The sequence below is a fragment of the Taudactylus pleione genome, unplaced genomic scaffold (assembly GCF_031769625.1).
Source record: "Taudactylus pleione unplaced genomic scaffold, aTauple2 ptg000322l, whole genome shotgun sequence".
Lineage (NCBI taxonomy): Eukaryota > Metazoa > Chordata > Amphibia > Anura > Myobatrachidae > Taudactylus > Taudactylus pleione.
Window position 1 is genome coordinate 3,990,506 of NW_028284723.1, and position 18,840 is coordinate 4,009,345.

Below are 18,840 nucleotides of genomic sequence, written 5' to 3' on the forward strand. Positions count from 1 at the left end.
CATTATAATAAGTAATCACCAAGTTCCTAATTTATGAAAATTCACACATTTACCTGTTAAAGGATTACAATTTTCACCCATTAATAGATTAAACACATTTGCAACATATATGGATACAGTATAAGGAACTTCATGTGTAAATTAACCCTAAAGAAGTATTTTCTATCAAATAAGATGTCAGATTGCTCAGCCACAGCATAGAACAAATATATACATTTGAATTTAAAATGAACATTGAAGTTCTACCCTAACCATGTACAATTAGATACAGACTAGTAAAGGAAACAGACACATTTAACACAAGCAGAGAGATAGAGGGTCTCATTCAGACCCGGTCGTTAGATGCAAGCGGTCGCTCTGAATGAGGGCGACCGCTTGCATCTTGAAGTGCGGCCTCCTGGTCGCTAGCTAAGCTGTCGGTTACTACCCACAGTTTAGCGACTGACCAGAGTGATGGTCGTGATGGTCAGGTCCATCGCGACCATCGGGGCTTGCGACGAGACCCTAAGGTTGGGTCTCGGCACTCGCAAGCCCCAGGGAGCTTCCTGCTCTGATCGAGCAGGAAGCTCCCCACTGACATCACTGGTGATGTCAGTGGGGCCGCCCCCAAACGGCAAGCGTTCTGTCGGGAATGCCTCCGTTGGGCCGGCCACCCCCCCAGCCGCCTACCAAATGGGGCGAGTTGTCAATCAACATCGACAGCTTGCCCCCTTTGGTGCGAGACCCGGAGCGACAGAGCACCCGTCGCTAGCTGGGTCTCGCGCATGCGCTCCGACGTGCACATGCCCAGTGGGCAAACATTGACCCAGTTGCGAGCACTCAGCGCTTGCGACCGGGTCTGAATGAGGCCCAGAGACCCTAGAGGACCTATGTAAAAACACTAGTGTGGTAATCAAACCAGCTGACAAAGAAGGCTGAGAGGATCCCTGGGTATACAGAGACATATAAGGAATTAGAACAAGATCCCAGTGTTGTCACTTACTTGTGTGACACCCGATGCAGCTGGTAGGACTTATTTTGCTTGCCTAAGGTGTGCGCACAAGGGGGCATGGCCTTGCTCCATAAAGTCACGCTTCTTTATGTGTGCCGAACTTGGTGGTGTGAGCGTATGTGATGTCCCCCATTCTCGGAGGCTTACCCAGCAGTCCGGAAGCTGCTGGGGCAGTCCAGAGCCTCTCCCCTGCCTCTCTCTGAGTTGCAGCTGTTCAGTGACACCATCCAACAGGGTGACACCAAAATAGCAGAGCAGCTGAACAATAGACATCCAGTCATACCAGTTTTCTATTTTCTCCCAAAGAGCCATACAAATTACAGCAATCACCAGGGAGATTCATCACATCTGGGATTGAATCTCTAACAGCTAACCTTTCCAAGTATATTAATCAGTTACTCCAACAACTTTAAAAAATAGAGATCATACATAAGGGATAAGACACAAGAACTAAACACAAATAACAAATTGAAGTGGAAAGACATGTACTGGTTAGGCACAAGCGATATCTTATTACTCTACACTGTGATACATCACAATCAAGAGTTAGAAAGTTTAAGACACTTTTTGATGAAAGACAAAACATTACAAGACAAAACATTACATAAGACTCAGGTAGAATTCATAATCAAAATAATTGGAATTCATTCTTACCCAATACTACATGTGGTTCCAAGACACAGATTATTTACAACTCAAAGGTACCAATATGAAGATTAAGTTTGACCTGAGTTATGTAAATTTATTTTGCATAACTCAAGGGTAATATAGAATTTTGGGCAAACCTGGTCCTATGGATCAGATTCATTGACAATCTACTCTTTATTTGGAAAGGTAGTGAAGAAAGACTAAAAATATTTACACAATACATCAATACAAATTACTCGAATCTGACCATTACTACAAACTATTGCAAAGATAGATTTGGACATTTATATAGAGAACATGCAAATTAAAAGAAAAAAACCACTACAAACAAGTGGATGTAACAGCTACATTCTGGCAAGCAGTCACCATCATCCTAGCTGGTTGGACTGTTGGGACAGTTCACAAGACATAAATGCAGCTGCTCAGACTATGCTAACTATGAAAAAATAAGGGGAAGCTTTAAAATAAAAAATCAGGTCAAACTATACAATAAAGAATTGGTAAGGAAGCTTACCAAAAAGGAAAAGTCATGGATAGAAACACATTGTTCAAATACAAACCCATAAACAATTAAGAAACCAATATTAGGAAGACTAAAGTTTACCTCATTATCAAGTACAACACAATGGAGCAGCTAAAAAAAAATTCAAAAAATATTGTAAACAAACATTGGCATATATTAAAAATGGATACATAGTTAAAGGAGATTCTACCAGAGAAACCTGTCATTGTCTAAACAAAGGTCCCAGAGATCAAACAAAAATTAGTTAAGAATCACATTAAGGACAGCAAGAAACTAATACAGACTACCATCATAAATGATATGGGAAGAAAACTAGTTTTCCATTGTGGAAAATGCTCTAATTGTAAGAACTCAGACTATAGTAGCACTAAATCGATTACAGATTTTAAGTCAAACCGGACACATCAAAAACACACAATAAGGTAAGAACTTAGAGTTGAATACCTAATTGCAGTATATTTACTGCAAAATAGTTGCAGGCTACAATATGTAGGATAATCGACCAGTCCACTTAAAGTAAAAATAGGAGAGCATATTAGAAATTGTAAAAGAAGTTTTGACTAACACAGTATGTCCTCTCACTAGAGAAGAGAAACATGATTGTAACCCAAAGAACCTAAAGTTTTTAGCCATAGACAAATTGGAAGTAAACTGGCTAAGGGGAGATTTTCAAACTCAAATTGAAGATCCATATTTTTTCAAACATGACTCAAAGGAGACCCTGTCTGCACACTGAGGAAGCCCGGAAGCATTAAGTCTCCCTCACCGCTCACCGAGCAATCTAAATGGACAATTTGGGAGGCCACATATGAAAGCCTAAGGTTTGGAAGGGAAAAACCACCCAAGGCCTTAGACAAACATAAAATATGGAATCTACCTCTGACCCCCTCTCTCTCCCACACAAAAGAGGAAAGAATCTTGTCAATTGGTGGTGAAAACCTTCGTTGGAATATTTATTGTTGGAAGATATAAAAATATTTTAGCTGGAACAGTCTCTGCACTGGGTCAACCAAAAGTTTTATGACAATAGCAATAAAGCTCACACTTTATTGGCTAACAAATTAAGTGCTAAAAAAGCTGCTCAGGTTATCTATTCAATTAAGTACTCCTCTGGTCACCCAATATATGACCCTAAACTCATCAATAAGACCTTCTTAGATTATTACCGGGCCCTGTACAATTGATTCTCCTGCTAACTTCTCTTCTCATAAAAATGAGACACAATCGTTCTTAGGCCCTCATTCAGAGCCGTTCGCTATTTGCGGTCGTTCGTTCAAAAACAAGGGGTGGCTATTCAAATGATCCGTTCGCAAATTGCAGTCTGTTCACACCTCTAAGTCTGAACGAGCGAGCAAAACATGCGCTCGTTTATTTGTTAAAAACGCCCCCTGGCCGCTCGCACCATACGTCATGTCCGCTATTTATTAGATTAATCGAGTACATCGACCAGCGTATGAACTGCTCGCTATTCTTGTGGTTGGTGTTTGCTACCACAAATTTGCGAGCAGTTCTGGCTATAAAATAACCCAGTGACGTGGTCAATGACGCTGCTGTATTAATTATGCACACCCATAATACGCCCGTTTTGACCTTTAAGCACGCCTGCGTTCGGATCTCCACTCCCCATTTTCAAGCACCTTCCCCTGTTACCACCCACATACGCCTCATTCTGTCACTCAAAATAGCAGGCACTCGCTATATAGCGTACAAACGATTTTTGGCCGCACTGACTGGTTCGCGCATGCGTACTAAAAACCGTATGCATGCGCAGATGTGCAAACATCGCTCAGAACGAGCGTACTGCCGCTAACGAGCGGCTCTGAATGAGGGCCTTAGATTCCTGTATTTTACCCCAACTCAATGCCTATAATGCTTTTAAATGGGGATATCTTGACTGAGGAACTTGAAGCAGCATTTAAGTCTCAAAAGCTGTCTAAGGCACCAGGACCTGATGGATACCCTATGGCCTTTTAGAAAACCTTTGCTCCTCAATTTATATCCCAAATGGTTCACCTCTTTATTGAGATTATGCACAGAACCCCATTTTACACAGGCTGTACAGTTTCGTGTATTATTGTAATCCCTAAACCTGGTAAAGACCCATCTCTCTGTACCAACTATATGCTCATTTCATTAATAAACAAAGACCTAAAATTGTTTGCTAAAATTTTAGCTACTAGATAAAATGCTTTTCTGGCATCCTTGATTGAGCCTGACCAAGTGGGTTTCATACCGACCCATCAAGCGTCAGACAACACGAGATGCACCATCAATTTGATCCATCATATTAATGCTTCTAAGACTCCATCGATTGTCTTGGCACTTGGCGCTGAAAAGCATTTGATTGCATCTCATGGCCCTTCCTATTTTCTACATTATCATTTGGGTTCTGGGGCCACTTTCTCTCAGTGGTCAGAGCTCTTTACTCCCATCCCTCTTCTGTGGTCCTGATGAATGGCATCTGCTACCCCATTTCATGCTGACAAATGGTACTGATCAGGGATGCCCGTTATCTTCCTTTCTTATTGTTTTTATGCATTGAACCCCTTTCAGCCCGTATATGAACTAATGTGGACATTCAAGGGATCACCGTAGGGCATGTTCAATATAAATTGTCGCTTTTTGTGGGCAATGTTTTCCTAACACTTTCCAATCCACTGGTATCCTTACCCAACCTACTCAAGGAACTTTCCTTTTATGGCTCCCTTTCAGGATATAAAATTAATCCAAATCAGAAGCCCTTGCTTTGCATATCTCACCCAGTTACAATCCAAATTAACTTCCAAGTTCCCCTTTCTTTGGAGACCTTCTGCTATCAAGTATCTTGGGGTCTATAGCACCAAAACCTTCTCCTCCCTCTATAAAACAAGTTTTGTCCCTATGATTCGATCCTCCACACGAGATCTTGAGACCTGGAATTAAATGCATATTTATTGGATCGGCAGAATTAACTCTCTTAAAATTAACCTTCTTTCTTGTTTAATTTATTTGTTATTATAGCAAAGAGAAAAAAGAAGGCTCTCTTTTTGGGGCACTCTTTATATACAATTTTTAAAGATAAAATTTAACATTTATTAAGTCCATTAAAATTAGAGCTTCAAGGTATATAAGGACAATACAAAACACTACAAAACAAAAATACTTATAATACATATACTTATATGTTGCAATCTATGAATACCGTGTCCTGAAGTATAGGTGAATCCAAATTCCTAATCTAGTAAGTGAGGATATAATGTTAAATATGCAGTGAGAACACTGCATCCACAAAAATTCCTTCTATTGGTTTGACAATTCACCATTAGGACACATGTGCAACATCATGAATAAAATAGCGAGGAGCGAAAATATGAATTTATATCTTAGGCCAATATGTTCGATATGTTCATAAACCTCCAATATCAGTCTTTGCAAGGGATATGCAGAAACTCAGCAGTATTATGTACCATAAAATAATTTGTGCAGAATAATCAGTATCTATACACATTAATATATATGGCTCTCACATCAAAGTCTGTCTATAACACTGCATATAGGGACCCCAGAAAGAGGGAATGATACGATATACTGAGTTGAAAATGATTTACTCATATAGGAACAACTTAATAAAATAATGTTTTTAAGTGTGCTTGTATAAATAAGCAGGCATGTGATATTACATCAGTTCTTAATCTATAATTCCTTTAAAGAATTAACCAATATTTTGGAGCTTTATGAACATATCGAACATATTGGCCTGAGATATAAATTAATATTTTCGCTCCTCGCTATTTTATTCATGATGTTGCGCATGTGTCCTAATGGTGAATTGTCAAACCAATAGAAGGAATTTTTGTGGATGCAGTGTTCTCACTGCATATTTAACAATATATTTAACATTATATCCTCACTTACTAGATTAGGAATTTGGATTCACCTATACTTCAGGACACGGTATTCATAGATTGCAACATATAAGTATATGTATTATATGTATTTTTGTTTTGTAGTGTTTTGTATTGTCCTTATATACCTTGAAGCTCTAATTTTTCTGGACTTAATAAATGTTAAATTTTATCTTTAAAAATTGTATATAAAGAGTGCCCCAAAAAGAGAGCCTTCTTTTTTCTCTTTGCTATAATTACGTATATACATCTGGGCTCTGGGGAGCACCACCAATAGAAGTTATTTTTGAGATCTAACTTGTGTTAGATATATACAGACCTTGATTTTGGTAACGACTATATTGCATCACAAATAGATATTTTTCTGTGTGGATACAACCCCCCTTCCTTACTTTATTTGTTCCAGACTCTCCCAGTCTCAGTACCTCGTACAATCCTTGCCTCTTTGTAAAAAACATGTAACTGATTTATTTGGGAGGGTAATATGCCATGTGTCAGACGTTCAATTCTTGGCAAAGGTAGTCTCAGTGGGTTTGGAGCTCCCAATGTTGAATTCCTACTATGCAGCTTGTCATCTTAATTATATTGTATCATGGCATTCAACTCCAGGAATCAAAAAATGGGTGGACATCGAGAACTCTTCATTTCATGGATGTTCACTCAGTAACTTGACTTGGCTTCCCAAAAATTGTAGACCAGCCGCAGCATACTCAGTCCACACTATTAATTTCTCCCTCCAGCTCTGGGACAAATCTTGCACCACTCATGACCTCTCCCCTTTTCCATCTCCATTGACTCCAATATGGGATCACCCCCTTTTCCCCCAGGTTGTGTTACCAAGATTACAGCACCGTGGTGTGATTGTGACATTGAGAGATTTCTTCATGTTAGAGGAGAATAAACGCCATCTTTGTTTCAGGAGTTTCAGGAGCTCTTTGGCCTTCCTTCCTCATGTCTGCTCCAGTACCTCCAAATTGTCCATTTTCTCCGCTCTCAAATTAACTCTCCCTCACTGCGTTTACCTACTTCATTTGAATGTTTATGTTTATATACTCAATTGGAAGGAAGGGGAATATCTCAGCAATCTATAACTTTGTTTTGGTCCCAACTTCATGAATTGCTTTGGGAGTAGACCTTGCTGTGGCCTTAGATGACGATCAGTGGGACAAAATTAGATTACATATAGCTAAAGCCTCTTTTAGTGTTGCTATTTGGGAAATAAGCTACAAAGTATATGCCCGTTGGTATTTGGTTACCACTAAATTTCATGCCATTTTTCCAGCCACTTACAATATGTGCTGGATACTTTGCAGTGAAGAAGGTACAGTTTACCATATTTGGTGGACATGTCCCTTTATCCGCCTCTTCTGGAATCACATCTGTTAAGTTATCAATCAGGCCCTTTGAACTAGATCACGTTGGAGCCTGGGACAGCCCTACTAAATGCCCCACCTACCAGTGTTTCCAATACCCAAGACAAAGTGATTACCCATATTTGCAATGCCGCCAAAACCCTAATAGCAAAACATTGGAAATATCATCACCCACCTTCCATGGCTGCTCTCGTGACTAAAGTCAATTATATTGCTTCCATGGAATACATTGCCAGTTTACAAATCAATTTGACTGCTAAATATCACTCCATTTGTCCCCATGAATCCAATTTCAGTCTCTCTCTTCTCCTGGACTCCGCTAATCTCCTTTCTTGTCTTTTTTTCCATCCCCCTCCACCCTTTTTCTTTTTATATGTGTTCTTTTTATGTTGCCATTTATCTTTGTTTTTGTATTTAACTTTTTTTTCTGATTATTGTTAAAATTATGTGGTGACCTTTGAATTAATATTTTTTGTACTGTCTATTACATTTGTAATATGTCAATTTGCCAATTGGATTTTACCTGTACTTTGGTCACTTTTCCTCATTTGTTTTTTGTACAATTATATGCTGTGCTACTGTTTGTACTGTATATTATTTTTTTTTACATGCTTAATATATAGTTCTGCTATCTGTATCTTTTCTGGTTTACCCTAATAAAAATTAAAAGAAAAAAAAAAAAAAGACGAAGAATATTTTGGCTGGATGACCATTTTAAAAAGGTTAACTTGTCCGGAGACAGACAAGCAAAGATATTTCCAGGTGTAAACTTTGGACCTAAAATTAGAAGTGAGAGGATCTGAGCTACAGTACGTAGGACATAGTCAGAGGACTTGGGTGTATCCTATACCTCCACTGTAAGTTTTAAAATCATAAATTCCACTGAAGAGGACAGGAAGAAAATAACCTAGACAGGATAGAGCCCTTAAGGTAAATATATGTGATTAAGTTGATCTGAAGACTAGAAAAAGTGCCAGAAATATTAACTACCCAGATAAGAAACTCTAATAAGCAACTCGCATGAGCCAGAAACAAAAGCATGTAATCAGCATATAAGGCAATAGTGTCAACTGTAGCACCAGCCCGGAGACCACAAACACCAGTTCTGAGTGAATTAGACATGCCAGTAGCTCTATGACCAATTCAAACAGCACAGGAGAGAGTAGACGTTCCTGCCTAAATTAAAAAGAGCCATAGTGTTACCATTAATTCACAGTCTAGCAGTCGGTAAAGAATGTAACAATTTAAAAATCCCACTACTTCTCTACTTCCCAAAGATAACTTCACATCATTGAGTCAAAACCTGGTGGAGGCACATGCTTATGATAATGAAAAAAATGTAAGCAATTTTTGCACATCAAGTGACTTGTACATTATTAGTGTTCAAAATATCAAATATATTTTGTCCAGTCTGCTCCTCCATGGCCAAATATGGCAAATAACTAACACCAACATCTGCATGAGAATACTAGAGATGTGTAGAAAAATATGTAATCATAGAGGTGATGTTAGGTGATGGTGAGGTGATGTTAGGGGTGGCCTATTTGGGCAGAATTTTTTTTTCTATCAGCTGCATCAGGTGAGGCTAGGTATTAAATCTCCAAATCAAGACAACGTGTCTCTAGCTCAGTCACCCTCCTCCTACTAACAGTTCTAGGGGCTGATTCAGCATTGCACACGTTCCTGATTATCGGGAATCTGCATGTGCACAGGATGCATTCTGCAAATGTGCAGAATGGGTGCTATGTAGTCGCACGCAGCCCCTTTGATGCCTCTGCCTGATAGACAAGCAGATGCATGTAAAAGGCAGTGCAGGAGCGGGGCTGGCCAGCATTCCCGGAAATGGGGGCATGTCCGCCCCATTCTCATGGAGTGGCAAGGATGAAATTGCAAAGTTGCCTTCATGCAGCTTTGCAATTCCAGTTGATGCTGAATCACCCCCTCAGTAACACATTTAATAAAAGAGTCTCTGAGGAAAGCTTTGAAGGAATCCCAGAGAAGAGCCCTATTAGCACAAGAGGCATTATGAGAGAAATAAGTTTCCCAGGCAGACTTGAGACCTGAAACCACTCCCATCAGCTCTATCCAAAAGGAGTCACATTTCCATATCCATACCCCTCCCAGCAAGGAGGTATTAAGGGTCAAGCAAACCATATAGCGGTTGGATATACCCCTCTGCAGCTATTACACGGCCATTACCTTAAGGGATAAGGGTAGTGACATTAAAGCCATGTCAATGCTAGAGAAGGTATAATAAGAAGTACAGAAGAATGGCAAGAAAATGTATGAGTGGAGGGATTACAAGCCTGCTAGTTGTCAGTGAGTCCAAACTTGGCCATTAGTTTAGAAAATACAAAATTTATTTTATTTGTGTCCATCCTTGCCAGGAAAATTTAATTTAAAAAAAATGCAAAACAGAAGTATAAGTATAAAAGACACCTTAGATCATTCCTTCTATGATTCTCAAAAAAACGAGACCATTTGTGAATACTACTTCAAATTATACAATCTACAATCTGACTCTCCCCCAGTGGTGCATCTAGAATTCTGAATTAAAGAATTCTTAACATCATGCATCTTACATGCTTGTCTCATTCATAAGTGACTTCATCAAATGCAGAAAACCCAGTGGAAAAACTAGCACAATATGACAAAGTCATTCTAAAACATTCCTGCTCCAGGCAGTGATAACTTTATGGCATTGTATTATAAACATTTGCTCCTGCACTCTCATCACCATTATTCAATATTTTCCACTCAATTAATAGTGTAGGCCCTTGATGCTGAAAAAGTATTTGATCATTGTAGCCTGGTCTTTCATGCATCAGATCTAGATCAAAAATTTTCTTTGGTGCCTTTCTTAAGGCTACATTTTCCCTCTACCACAATAAGTCGTCAGTCCAGAACACTAATTACAAATCTTCCACTTTGGAAAAATGGCACAAGACAGGGCTGACCCTTGTTGCTTTTGTTATTTGTCTATAACAACCCAATATTTTTGCATTAGTGTTGGCCACCGGGAGCTCAAGCTCTGTCTGTATACACAGATATGGCAGACTTTCAAAACAAGTGGAAGTCGTGCTCAGCCATGTTTGAGTCACTGGGACTGGTCATGAGTCGGACAAAGATGTGGCCATAGCTGTTTCATCTACGTTCTTATGCTAATGTCACTACAGAGTCCTTTCCTGGTGTAGATCCATGTGTCTGAACGTGTCTGAACGTGCCAGGATTGAGACAACCACTGTCAGCATCCATAGACGCTATACCATCTCTAGATGTGTTGCACCATTGAAACTTGTGCCAGCCCTATAGCAGGTTCAATTTCTCTGAGTTCTGAGGTCTGAGTATAGCTTCCTTTGTGTGTAGTTCTACATCTTTGTGTACAACTGCTTTCCACAAAGCACCATGAAACACGCTTCCAACACCCCATAAGAAGCAATATCTTTGTGCGTCTTTTTAGCCACCCCGTTACAAACCGGTCACTGTCCAGTAATGACCCTCACATCTCTGCTACCGTGCATCCAAATCTGTACTGTGAATCTATATGTACAAAATCGGGACGCACGCGCAGTGAAATTCAGATGTAAGCGCTAAAGAAAAACATTGCTCCACTGCATCCAATATGGCTGCTGCATCAAACTCACAATCAAACCTGTCCATGGTGAAATTTAAACACTTTAATTTTTTAATGTCGAACGGTAAACTTTGAACACAGTGGACTGAAGAGGTAAATATATAGTATACATGATTTTATCAATTGTCTGATCTATGTATTTTAGAGTTTTTTTTCAAAATGTGAGACTAAATCCATTATACAATACTAGAGATGTGCGCCGACCCACATGTTTTGGTTTTGGATCTGGATTCATCTTGGTGTTTTGGTTTTGCAAAACCCCCCTCATGTGTTTTTGTTTTGGATTTGGCTTCTTATTTAAAAAAATTTAAATAAAAACAGCTAAAATGATGGAATTTTGACCTGTTTGCAATCCAAACCTAAGTTCGGTTATAAAATCCAAGTTGCAAACTGCAGGAAGATCCAAACCAGGATTTGATTCAACTCGGTACCCCAAAGTGATTCCGAACTCAGACTCGGTTCGACTCGGAACCCCTAAGTTCGGTTGTTGTCCGTTCTCTGAGAACCGGATCCGCACATCTCTTTACGATACTATAACTGTACATGCTCAATGATGCTGTAAGTGTTTAAATAGACAAAGTCGTCACGCCAGTATCTACAGTATATATTACTCTTTCATATTTCTTGAACTATTTTCATACTTAAGGCATATCAGTTTTGGAGTAACCGTTACACATAAAACTTGCCTGTTTTGTTCTTTAACATCACTTTAGTTAACCACTGCAATCCACAAGATGACATCCTCCTGAGTCTGTACTTGGCAAAATAATAAGAAAGAAAAACATGAATTATTTCAGTGTGAAACATAAGTAATTGCTTGCAGGGAAATAACTTTCATCTTATTTCTTTGAATGTGTGTAGTGCACTATTTCATGAGGCCCCTCATTTACCAAGGCTCTGTTCCTTTACAAGATGCCGAAGTTACATCTCGATGCAACAACACAGACAATGAAGTGACTACTGTATCGCGCAGAAAAGGTTTGCCGTTACTTCCTTACTAAATACTTCTTTAAGCTCTGTCTCTGTATAACTTTAATCATGTCATTGTTTCAGTTGACACTGAGTGTGTTGGGTAAAAGCCCTGGATGCACAATTAAACATCAGTTTAATTTTTAACACGGTTACAAATGTAATAAAAATGTTCAATTGATGTAGTACATCAAGCAACCGTTGGAAATTAAGATCTATCATATATTATGTTGTTGGTTAGCAAAGATCTAAGAGGAATAGGCAGTTGTTAAGGGTCTGCCATTAGACCTGTTATTAATTCTGACAGAATAAATATGCTCCTATCATAGGCACCCAACTATCAATATAATACAAATAACAGTCATGTATCTATCATGGGTTCAAGATATGTGATGCAGAAGTGCCCATATTTCCTGGGTACTCTGTGCCACACAACCTGTACCCAGGATCATCAAAATGATCTCTGGTGTTGATGGGGGAGGCATAAACAATTCCTGGAGGCATGGCCATGTGTGCCTGAAAAAAAAGACTTAAAGTGACTATGCGCTCGCTGAGAAGGGGTGAATTCTTCCCCCTGCAAAGTTGGAGTGGCCCTCTGCTGGGTCCCTTAAACAAACCTGGGCCCGGGTAATTATTACCTGCTTCCCCCCTCTCACTGTGCCACATGTGCTGCCATCTTTCCAGTGAAATATTCTAATATTAACTGATTTAACTAAATACATTGAAAAAAGGGATTCACTTACTTATCTCTAGTCTAAATTTTTTTTCTGATCTTCAAAGGTCCCCATCACTTTGCATTGTTGGAATGGTAGCATCTAAGAAGGTATATATACTGTATTTTGTTACACCCTCCCTTTCCACCATGTAGCCTGTAGGTAATACTCACAATAACAAGAGGACACTATGCTGTCTTGGAGGGAGGAGTGCTACCCAATTTTTATTATATTATTTTTGTTTTTTCCATTATACATAGGGAAAGTGTTATTATTGAGTGTGTCTACAAAGGGCTTCATCACTAGATTTATCATGTACTTTTAGTGCAGGCTTTTTAATTAATGTTATTTTTCATTTTAAACAGTACTGGTCCTGGGAAATCTGCACTAGCTCAGAGGTCAGGGGGGAAGTGGTGATTTTACTTATTTTCATTTTAGACTCTACCATACTTCAGATACGCCACAATTCACAACTGCTGGTCCACATTTCAGCCAACAATTTTGGTGGCTTCCTACAATCTTTTCTTGATTCAGGGCCCTTAACTCCCTTAAACGGCCGCAATCCCATCTAATAGCATTGTTACTATGGCTTAATGTGGTTTGACTGGTTTAATTGTAGATGTACAGTAATTGAGGGACAGTTTAAAGGTGCAGATCACTTATCATAAGAAATCATTCTTTCATAAAATGGTTTCAGTATCTTTCAGAATAAACACAGAAAACTTCTTGTTGGAAGTGCAGGTGGAATACAGGCAAGAATGGCTCCTAACTTGTCATGAGAGATGGAATTCAGATTGGGGGACTCTTGTATGCAGACATTTGGGTTACATCAGGTAAAAGCATTCACTGAAAGACACTACTTATGTAATCTATTGTTTGCTATTGTTACATTAATTCCACAGTACAGCAAGATGTGCTCTATTTTTTATATCCAACAATGTAATGCAGAAAATGAAGATACTTATTCATTTCCACCAGCTAAAATCTATCATTTTCTTTAACATAAAAGAGGTTTTTAATACAAAACTTTCCAAACAGGAACATAATTGAATATATCCAGTCCAGTAATTTCTGTAAGTGCAAATATTGGGAATACCAGGCTTGTTTTATCTACACAAGTGCACCTCATTGACTGACTCACTCATTCATAGATCCTGTGTTCTGTTTTCGGAACTGTCCCTGGGAAATATATCTCACTTACATTTAATAGGATTGCAGATCCAACTGGAAATTTATATAGAGGAAGAAGTGAAAATGTCACTGCAAAGTCCTGATTTAAGACCACCCTTCACTAATTTCATTGTGTGCATATTACTCTTAAAATTCTGGCAGTTTAGTCTGTTTAATTTATGTTTTAAAAATAGCCATGAAAGCATGCTTGTCTGCTTTTGAAAATGAGTACCAGGGATATATGGGTCGAAGAAGGCCAGCACTGATCCATCTAAGAGGCAAGTCATAAAATTAAATTACGTCCAACTGTAAATATGCTCCATAGTAGTTATAAAGGTCAGCATGCATGCATATATATATATATATATATATATATATATATATACACATGCATACAGTATATACAGATGTATCCTCATACACCTTTCCTTTTTTGCTTCATTTGGCATGAGATGCCAGCACGGTATAAAGTATCAGATTAAAGTAGCAAATTTTAAGAAAAATCACAAGGCGTGGCTAATTCGCAGATTTAAACGCATGGCACATTTGGCCATGTGGCTAGATTTTAGGAAAGGAGTATGTGGACACATCTGGATAGATAGATACAAAATCATACAAACTCAGCTCTCACTTTTCAAACTCCTTTATATACAGGGAATGTTAGTTCCAAAATATTGCAATCATTTGTCCAGCTGGCCAACCACGACAAAGTCTTCCCATCTGGCCAGTCCCTACACTGACTCTCAAAAATATGAGCATTACTCTAACACATTTGGGTTCAGCTAACACACAGGTTTTAAATACAAATTATGCTTGATCCAGGAGTATGGGTCCTGGCTTTAAGAGACAGAACCACACCCAGGCATATCATTTAATAAGCATGTGGCAATAAACTGACATAGTGTGTCTTACATTTGAAAAGCAGGGTGCCCTAGAAAGTGGTACCACAAAAAACGTATAGAAATAACAGGCTTAATCCACAACACTCAACCATCTGTGGTGCCCTTGGTATGTGACCACACCATTTCATATCATACAAATTCGGCACTCTTCAAACTGTAATTCCTTTAAATACAGCAATATTTTGTAACTAACATTCCCTGTTTTTAAAGCAATTACAGTTTGAAAAGTAAGTGAGTGCCGAGTTTGTATGATTTTTTTAAAAAGGAGACGGAGCCTGCCTGTTGTGGTCCCTCTCCTATCTCATGTACTCAGCTAATGGCTAGGGAGGTGCCCTAACTAACTGTGAGGCACATGATGCACAACTGGGAGGAGTTCTCCATTATGTCCCATGACAGCAAGGGGGGCAACTACACCAGCTCTGCTGAATACGTTCTTGACATGTCCCAACCCTTCACTTATGGTGGTTCATGTGAACCGGTGGAGTCTGGGCAACCGTATGAGTTCATCTTCGAGGTTTACCGCAATGGTGAGCTCTATGTGAGTTTCAGTGCTAAACATTACCCCATGAGCTGGCTGTGCTCAAAAAGTGTGCACCACACCACCCCTCCTACAGCCTGATTCCAAATCACACCTCTCACATGCATCACCTCTTCCTGTCCCGAAGAAGACTCCTGATGAACATTGTGACAGATACACCCATGCTAAAAGGAGGAAGAAGGATGCAGCAAGGAAATATGTGCAGATTAATCCTACAGTGCACTGTGCAGCTGTGGCTAAGTATCAACAAAATAACCCTGAGGGGGGAACAGAGCAGTGGTGGCTGCTTACCAGCAAGATCACCCCGAGGTGCACAGAGCAGTGGTGGCCAGGTACCAGCAAGATCACCCCAAGGTGCACAAAGCAGCAGTGGCCAGATGACAGCAAGATCACCCTGAGATGCATAGAGGAGCACAATTTTGATATGAACAAAACAATCCTGGATGATGAGTAGAAAGGCGAGCACTTCCATGGAAGGTCAAGGCTCACTCAGGTGTGGCGTATGATCCTGATGTGACTTATGAGGCAGTCAGCAATTTAGCCCTGGGTACCATGAGCCACAATTGCCAGTACTGCAATGCCCTTAAGTGGAAGGAGAAGGCCCTTGTCATGTGCTGCAGCTCTGGCAAGATGCTGCTTACACCTTTCAAACCTCTCTACAGCCTGCTAATGACGCCACCCCGAGCATGTTCACCTTATGGACTGTATTTGGCAGTAAAATGGTTGTTTCCAAACAACATAATTTGGGGCCAAGTAGGTTGTAGAAGATGGCTTCATGCCGACCTTGAAGGTTCAGGGGCAGGTGTATCACTTGGTGGGAGGTCTGCTGCCTGCACATCAAAAGGAAGCCCAATTCTTGCAAATCTATTTTGTGGGTGAGGACTACAGGGAAGTGCGCTTGAGATGCAACAACTTTCCTGACATCAAACAAGGATTGAAATAAACTAAGCATATAAATTAAATCAATATAGTATGAAGGAAATTAAAATATCTAAGGTCTACCCAGGTGAATATAGTCTTGCCTAGTCTTCACTAGGCAAGAATCATGCATTGTCTACCCAGTCCCTCATGTAAGATGATAAATATTGCACGCCCAAAGACACAGCCATCTTCTACCACAAACCAGTGCACTACTACAAAAACTGGTGCATTTTACCAAAAATGGAACATAGGTATTTCTGCACGTTCATAAATGTTTGTGACATTGCAGTAAAAGGTGCAATACCATCTAAAAAATCAGGTAAGTTACCTGTAAGTGTGAAATTGTTAACTGTTCCTTAGGTTTTTGATACGAGGTACTATTAAAGATTTATAACTTGATAACATATCAAATGATTACCAATTAATCCCAACAAAATAAAATAGGATGTAGAGATCAGAGCAGCTTTGAAATGTTTGTAACATGATCTAGGTAGACTATAGGAATAGCCAAGAATGAGGCAACTACAATTTAATGCTAGAAAATATCATGCACTTGGGTCTCAAAAGTCCAAAGGCTAAATATAGTATTAATGGCACTATACTGGAAACTACTGAAGAGGAAAGGGATCAAGGAGTCACTATTTCAGGTGACTTAAAGGCAAGCAAGCATTGTAAAAAAGCAATGAGGAAGGCAAGTCAGATGCTTGGTTGCATAGGGAGAGGAATCAGTAGCAGAGAGAACAACGTGATAATACCACTGTATAGGTCATTGGTACGTCCTCATCTCGAATACTGGCCCTCATTCAGACCCACTCGCGAGCGGCTGTTCGCTCGCAAGTGGGTCGATGGTCTGCACTGCGCATGCGCACGACGGAGGGAGCTCCGTCGTGCGCATGCGCGAGACACGACGAGCGAAGGACTTTCCTTCGCTCAGAGTGTCTCATCAAAGGGGGCGTGCTGTCGATGTTGACTGACAGCACACCCCCTTTGGTGGGCGTGCCGGGGGCGTGCCTGCCAGACGGAGGCGTTCCCAAGGGAACGCCTACCGTCTGAAGCCGGCCCCACTGACATCATTAGTGATGTCAGTGGGAGTGATTTTGGCTCTGATAGAGCCAAAATCACTCCTGGCCTTGCGGTTGAAAAACTCAACCGCAGGCTTCTGCTTGCAGTTTCGATGGTCGCGATGGTCAAGACCATCGCGACCATCATCCTGCATGCTCGTGTATGCAGTGGGTGGTGACCCACAGCTATACGAGCGTCCAGGAGGACGCTCCATATTAATGGAGGTGGGCCCTGATTCAGAGCGAGCGCTCTGGTCAGAGCGTCCGGCTCTGAATCAGGGCCACTGTGTGCAAGCGGGTCGATGGTGGCCCAGTGCGCATGCGCACGACGGAGCCGGCTCCGTCATGCACATGCGCATGACGGAGCCGGCTCCGTCGTGCGCATGCACGAGACCCGGATAGCGATGGGCAAACCGTCGCCCCGGATCTCGTACCAAAGGGGGCGTGCTGTCGATTTTGAGTGACAGCACGCCCCCTTTGGTGGGCGGGCTGGGGGAGTGGCTGCCCAAATGGAGGCGTTCCCATGTGAATGCCTCCGTTTGGGGGGGGGCCCCACTGACATCACGAGTGATGTCAGTGGGAGAGATTTCGGCTCTGTGAGAGCCGAAATCTTTCTGGGGCTTGCGGCAATGAGACCCTACCACAAGTGTCTCATCGCAAACCCGATGGTCGCGATGGTCTTGACCATCGTGACCATCTTCCTGGCCGCTCGCTATAGCTGTGGGTGGTCACCCACAGCAATGCGAGCGGCCCGTAGGCCGCTCTAAAAAACAAGAAGGCCGGCCCTGATGCAGAGCGAGCGCTCTGTCAGAGCATCCGGCTCTGAATCAGGGCCTTCGTTTCTTCAGTTCTAATCAAAAGCCATATTCGCCTGCTTTTTTGCAAAAATTTTGCCTAAAAAAAATTAGCCAAATTCAATTCCATGACAATTTCGCCTAAGTGGAAGCTATTCTCCAAAAAAGATTCTCCAATCAATAGCTGGTGAAAAGAAATGTAAAATCTTTATTTTGGGGTGCAAACATGGGGAAACAACTCAGACCCCTTGGGACAGCCCCCCAAAGGACAAATCTGCAAAAAAAAACAGAAACAAAAACCTAAGAACACCCCAAAAAGGACATGTCATTTTTGGGGTGAATATTTAAAAAGTGGGGGGCTGGGGATAAACATATAAAGTAGCGAAATAGACTTCTTGGGGGTCCCCAAGTATGGGTCAGGTGTTTTTGGGATTGCAGGTGTATGCAGCAGATGGATTTTTCAAGTTTTTTTAAAAGTTCACTTTAGAGACCTAAAAATATGCTAGCACCCATTTTCAAGTACCCCACATTTGACAGCACTACTTATTTTCACCAACAAATACAGCTTTATGCTATTCTTCACCACTTTTACAAAGATGCTAATAGCAAGCAATTTACACAACTTAAGTACGCAAAATAGTCTTATTAGGGCTATTAGTACATCATATATTGATTCCCTATGTTAATATATCTTTTTCTGTGGTACAGACTGATTTCCC

At 40.6% G+C, this 18,840-nt stretch overlaps 1 protein-coding gene across 3 annotated transcripts in view; it reads left to right on the forward strand.

Moving 5' to 3' along the window:
- The window catches only part of TMPRSS5 (transmembrane serine protease 5), a 54,180-nt gene that overhangs the window by 18,199 nt on the left and 17,141 nt on the right, over window positions 1-18,840 (forward strand). For 2 of the 3 annotated variants that reach the window (XM_088443015.1, XM_088443017.1), the window contains exons 3-4: window positions 11,915-12,031; window positions 13,433-13,568. In XM_088443015.1, coding sequence (XP_088299141.1) covers window positions 11,915-12,031; window positions 13,433-13,568 — 253 coding nt within the window. Of the gene's footprint in view, window positions 1-11,914; window positions 12,032-12,804; window positions 12,846-13,432; window positions 13,569-18,840 lie in introns of those variants that run through there. The other variant, XM_088443016.1, reaches the window with a different exon arrangement.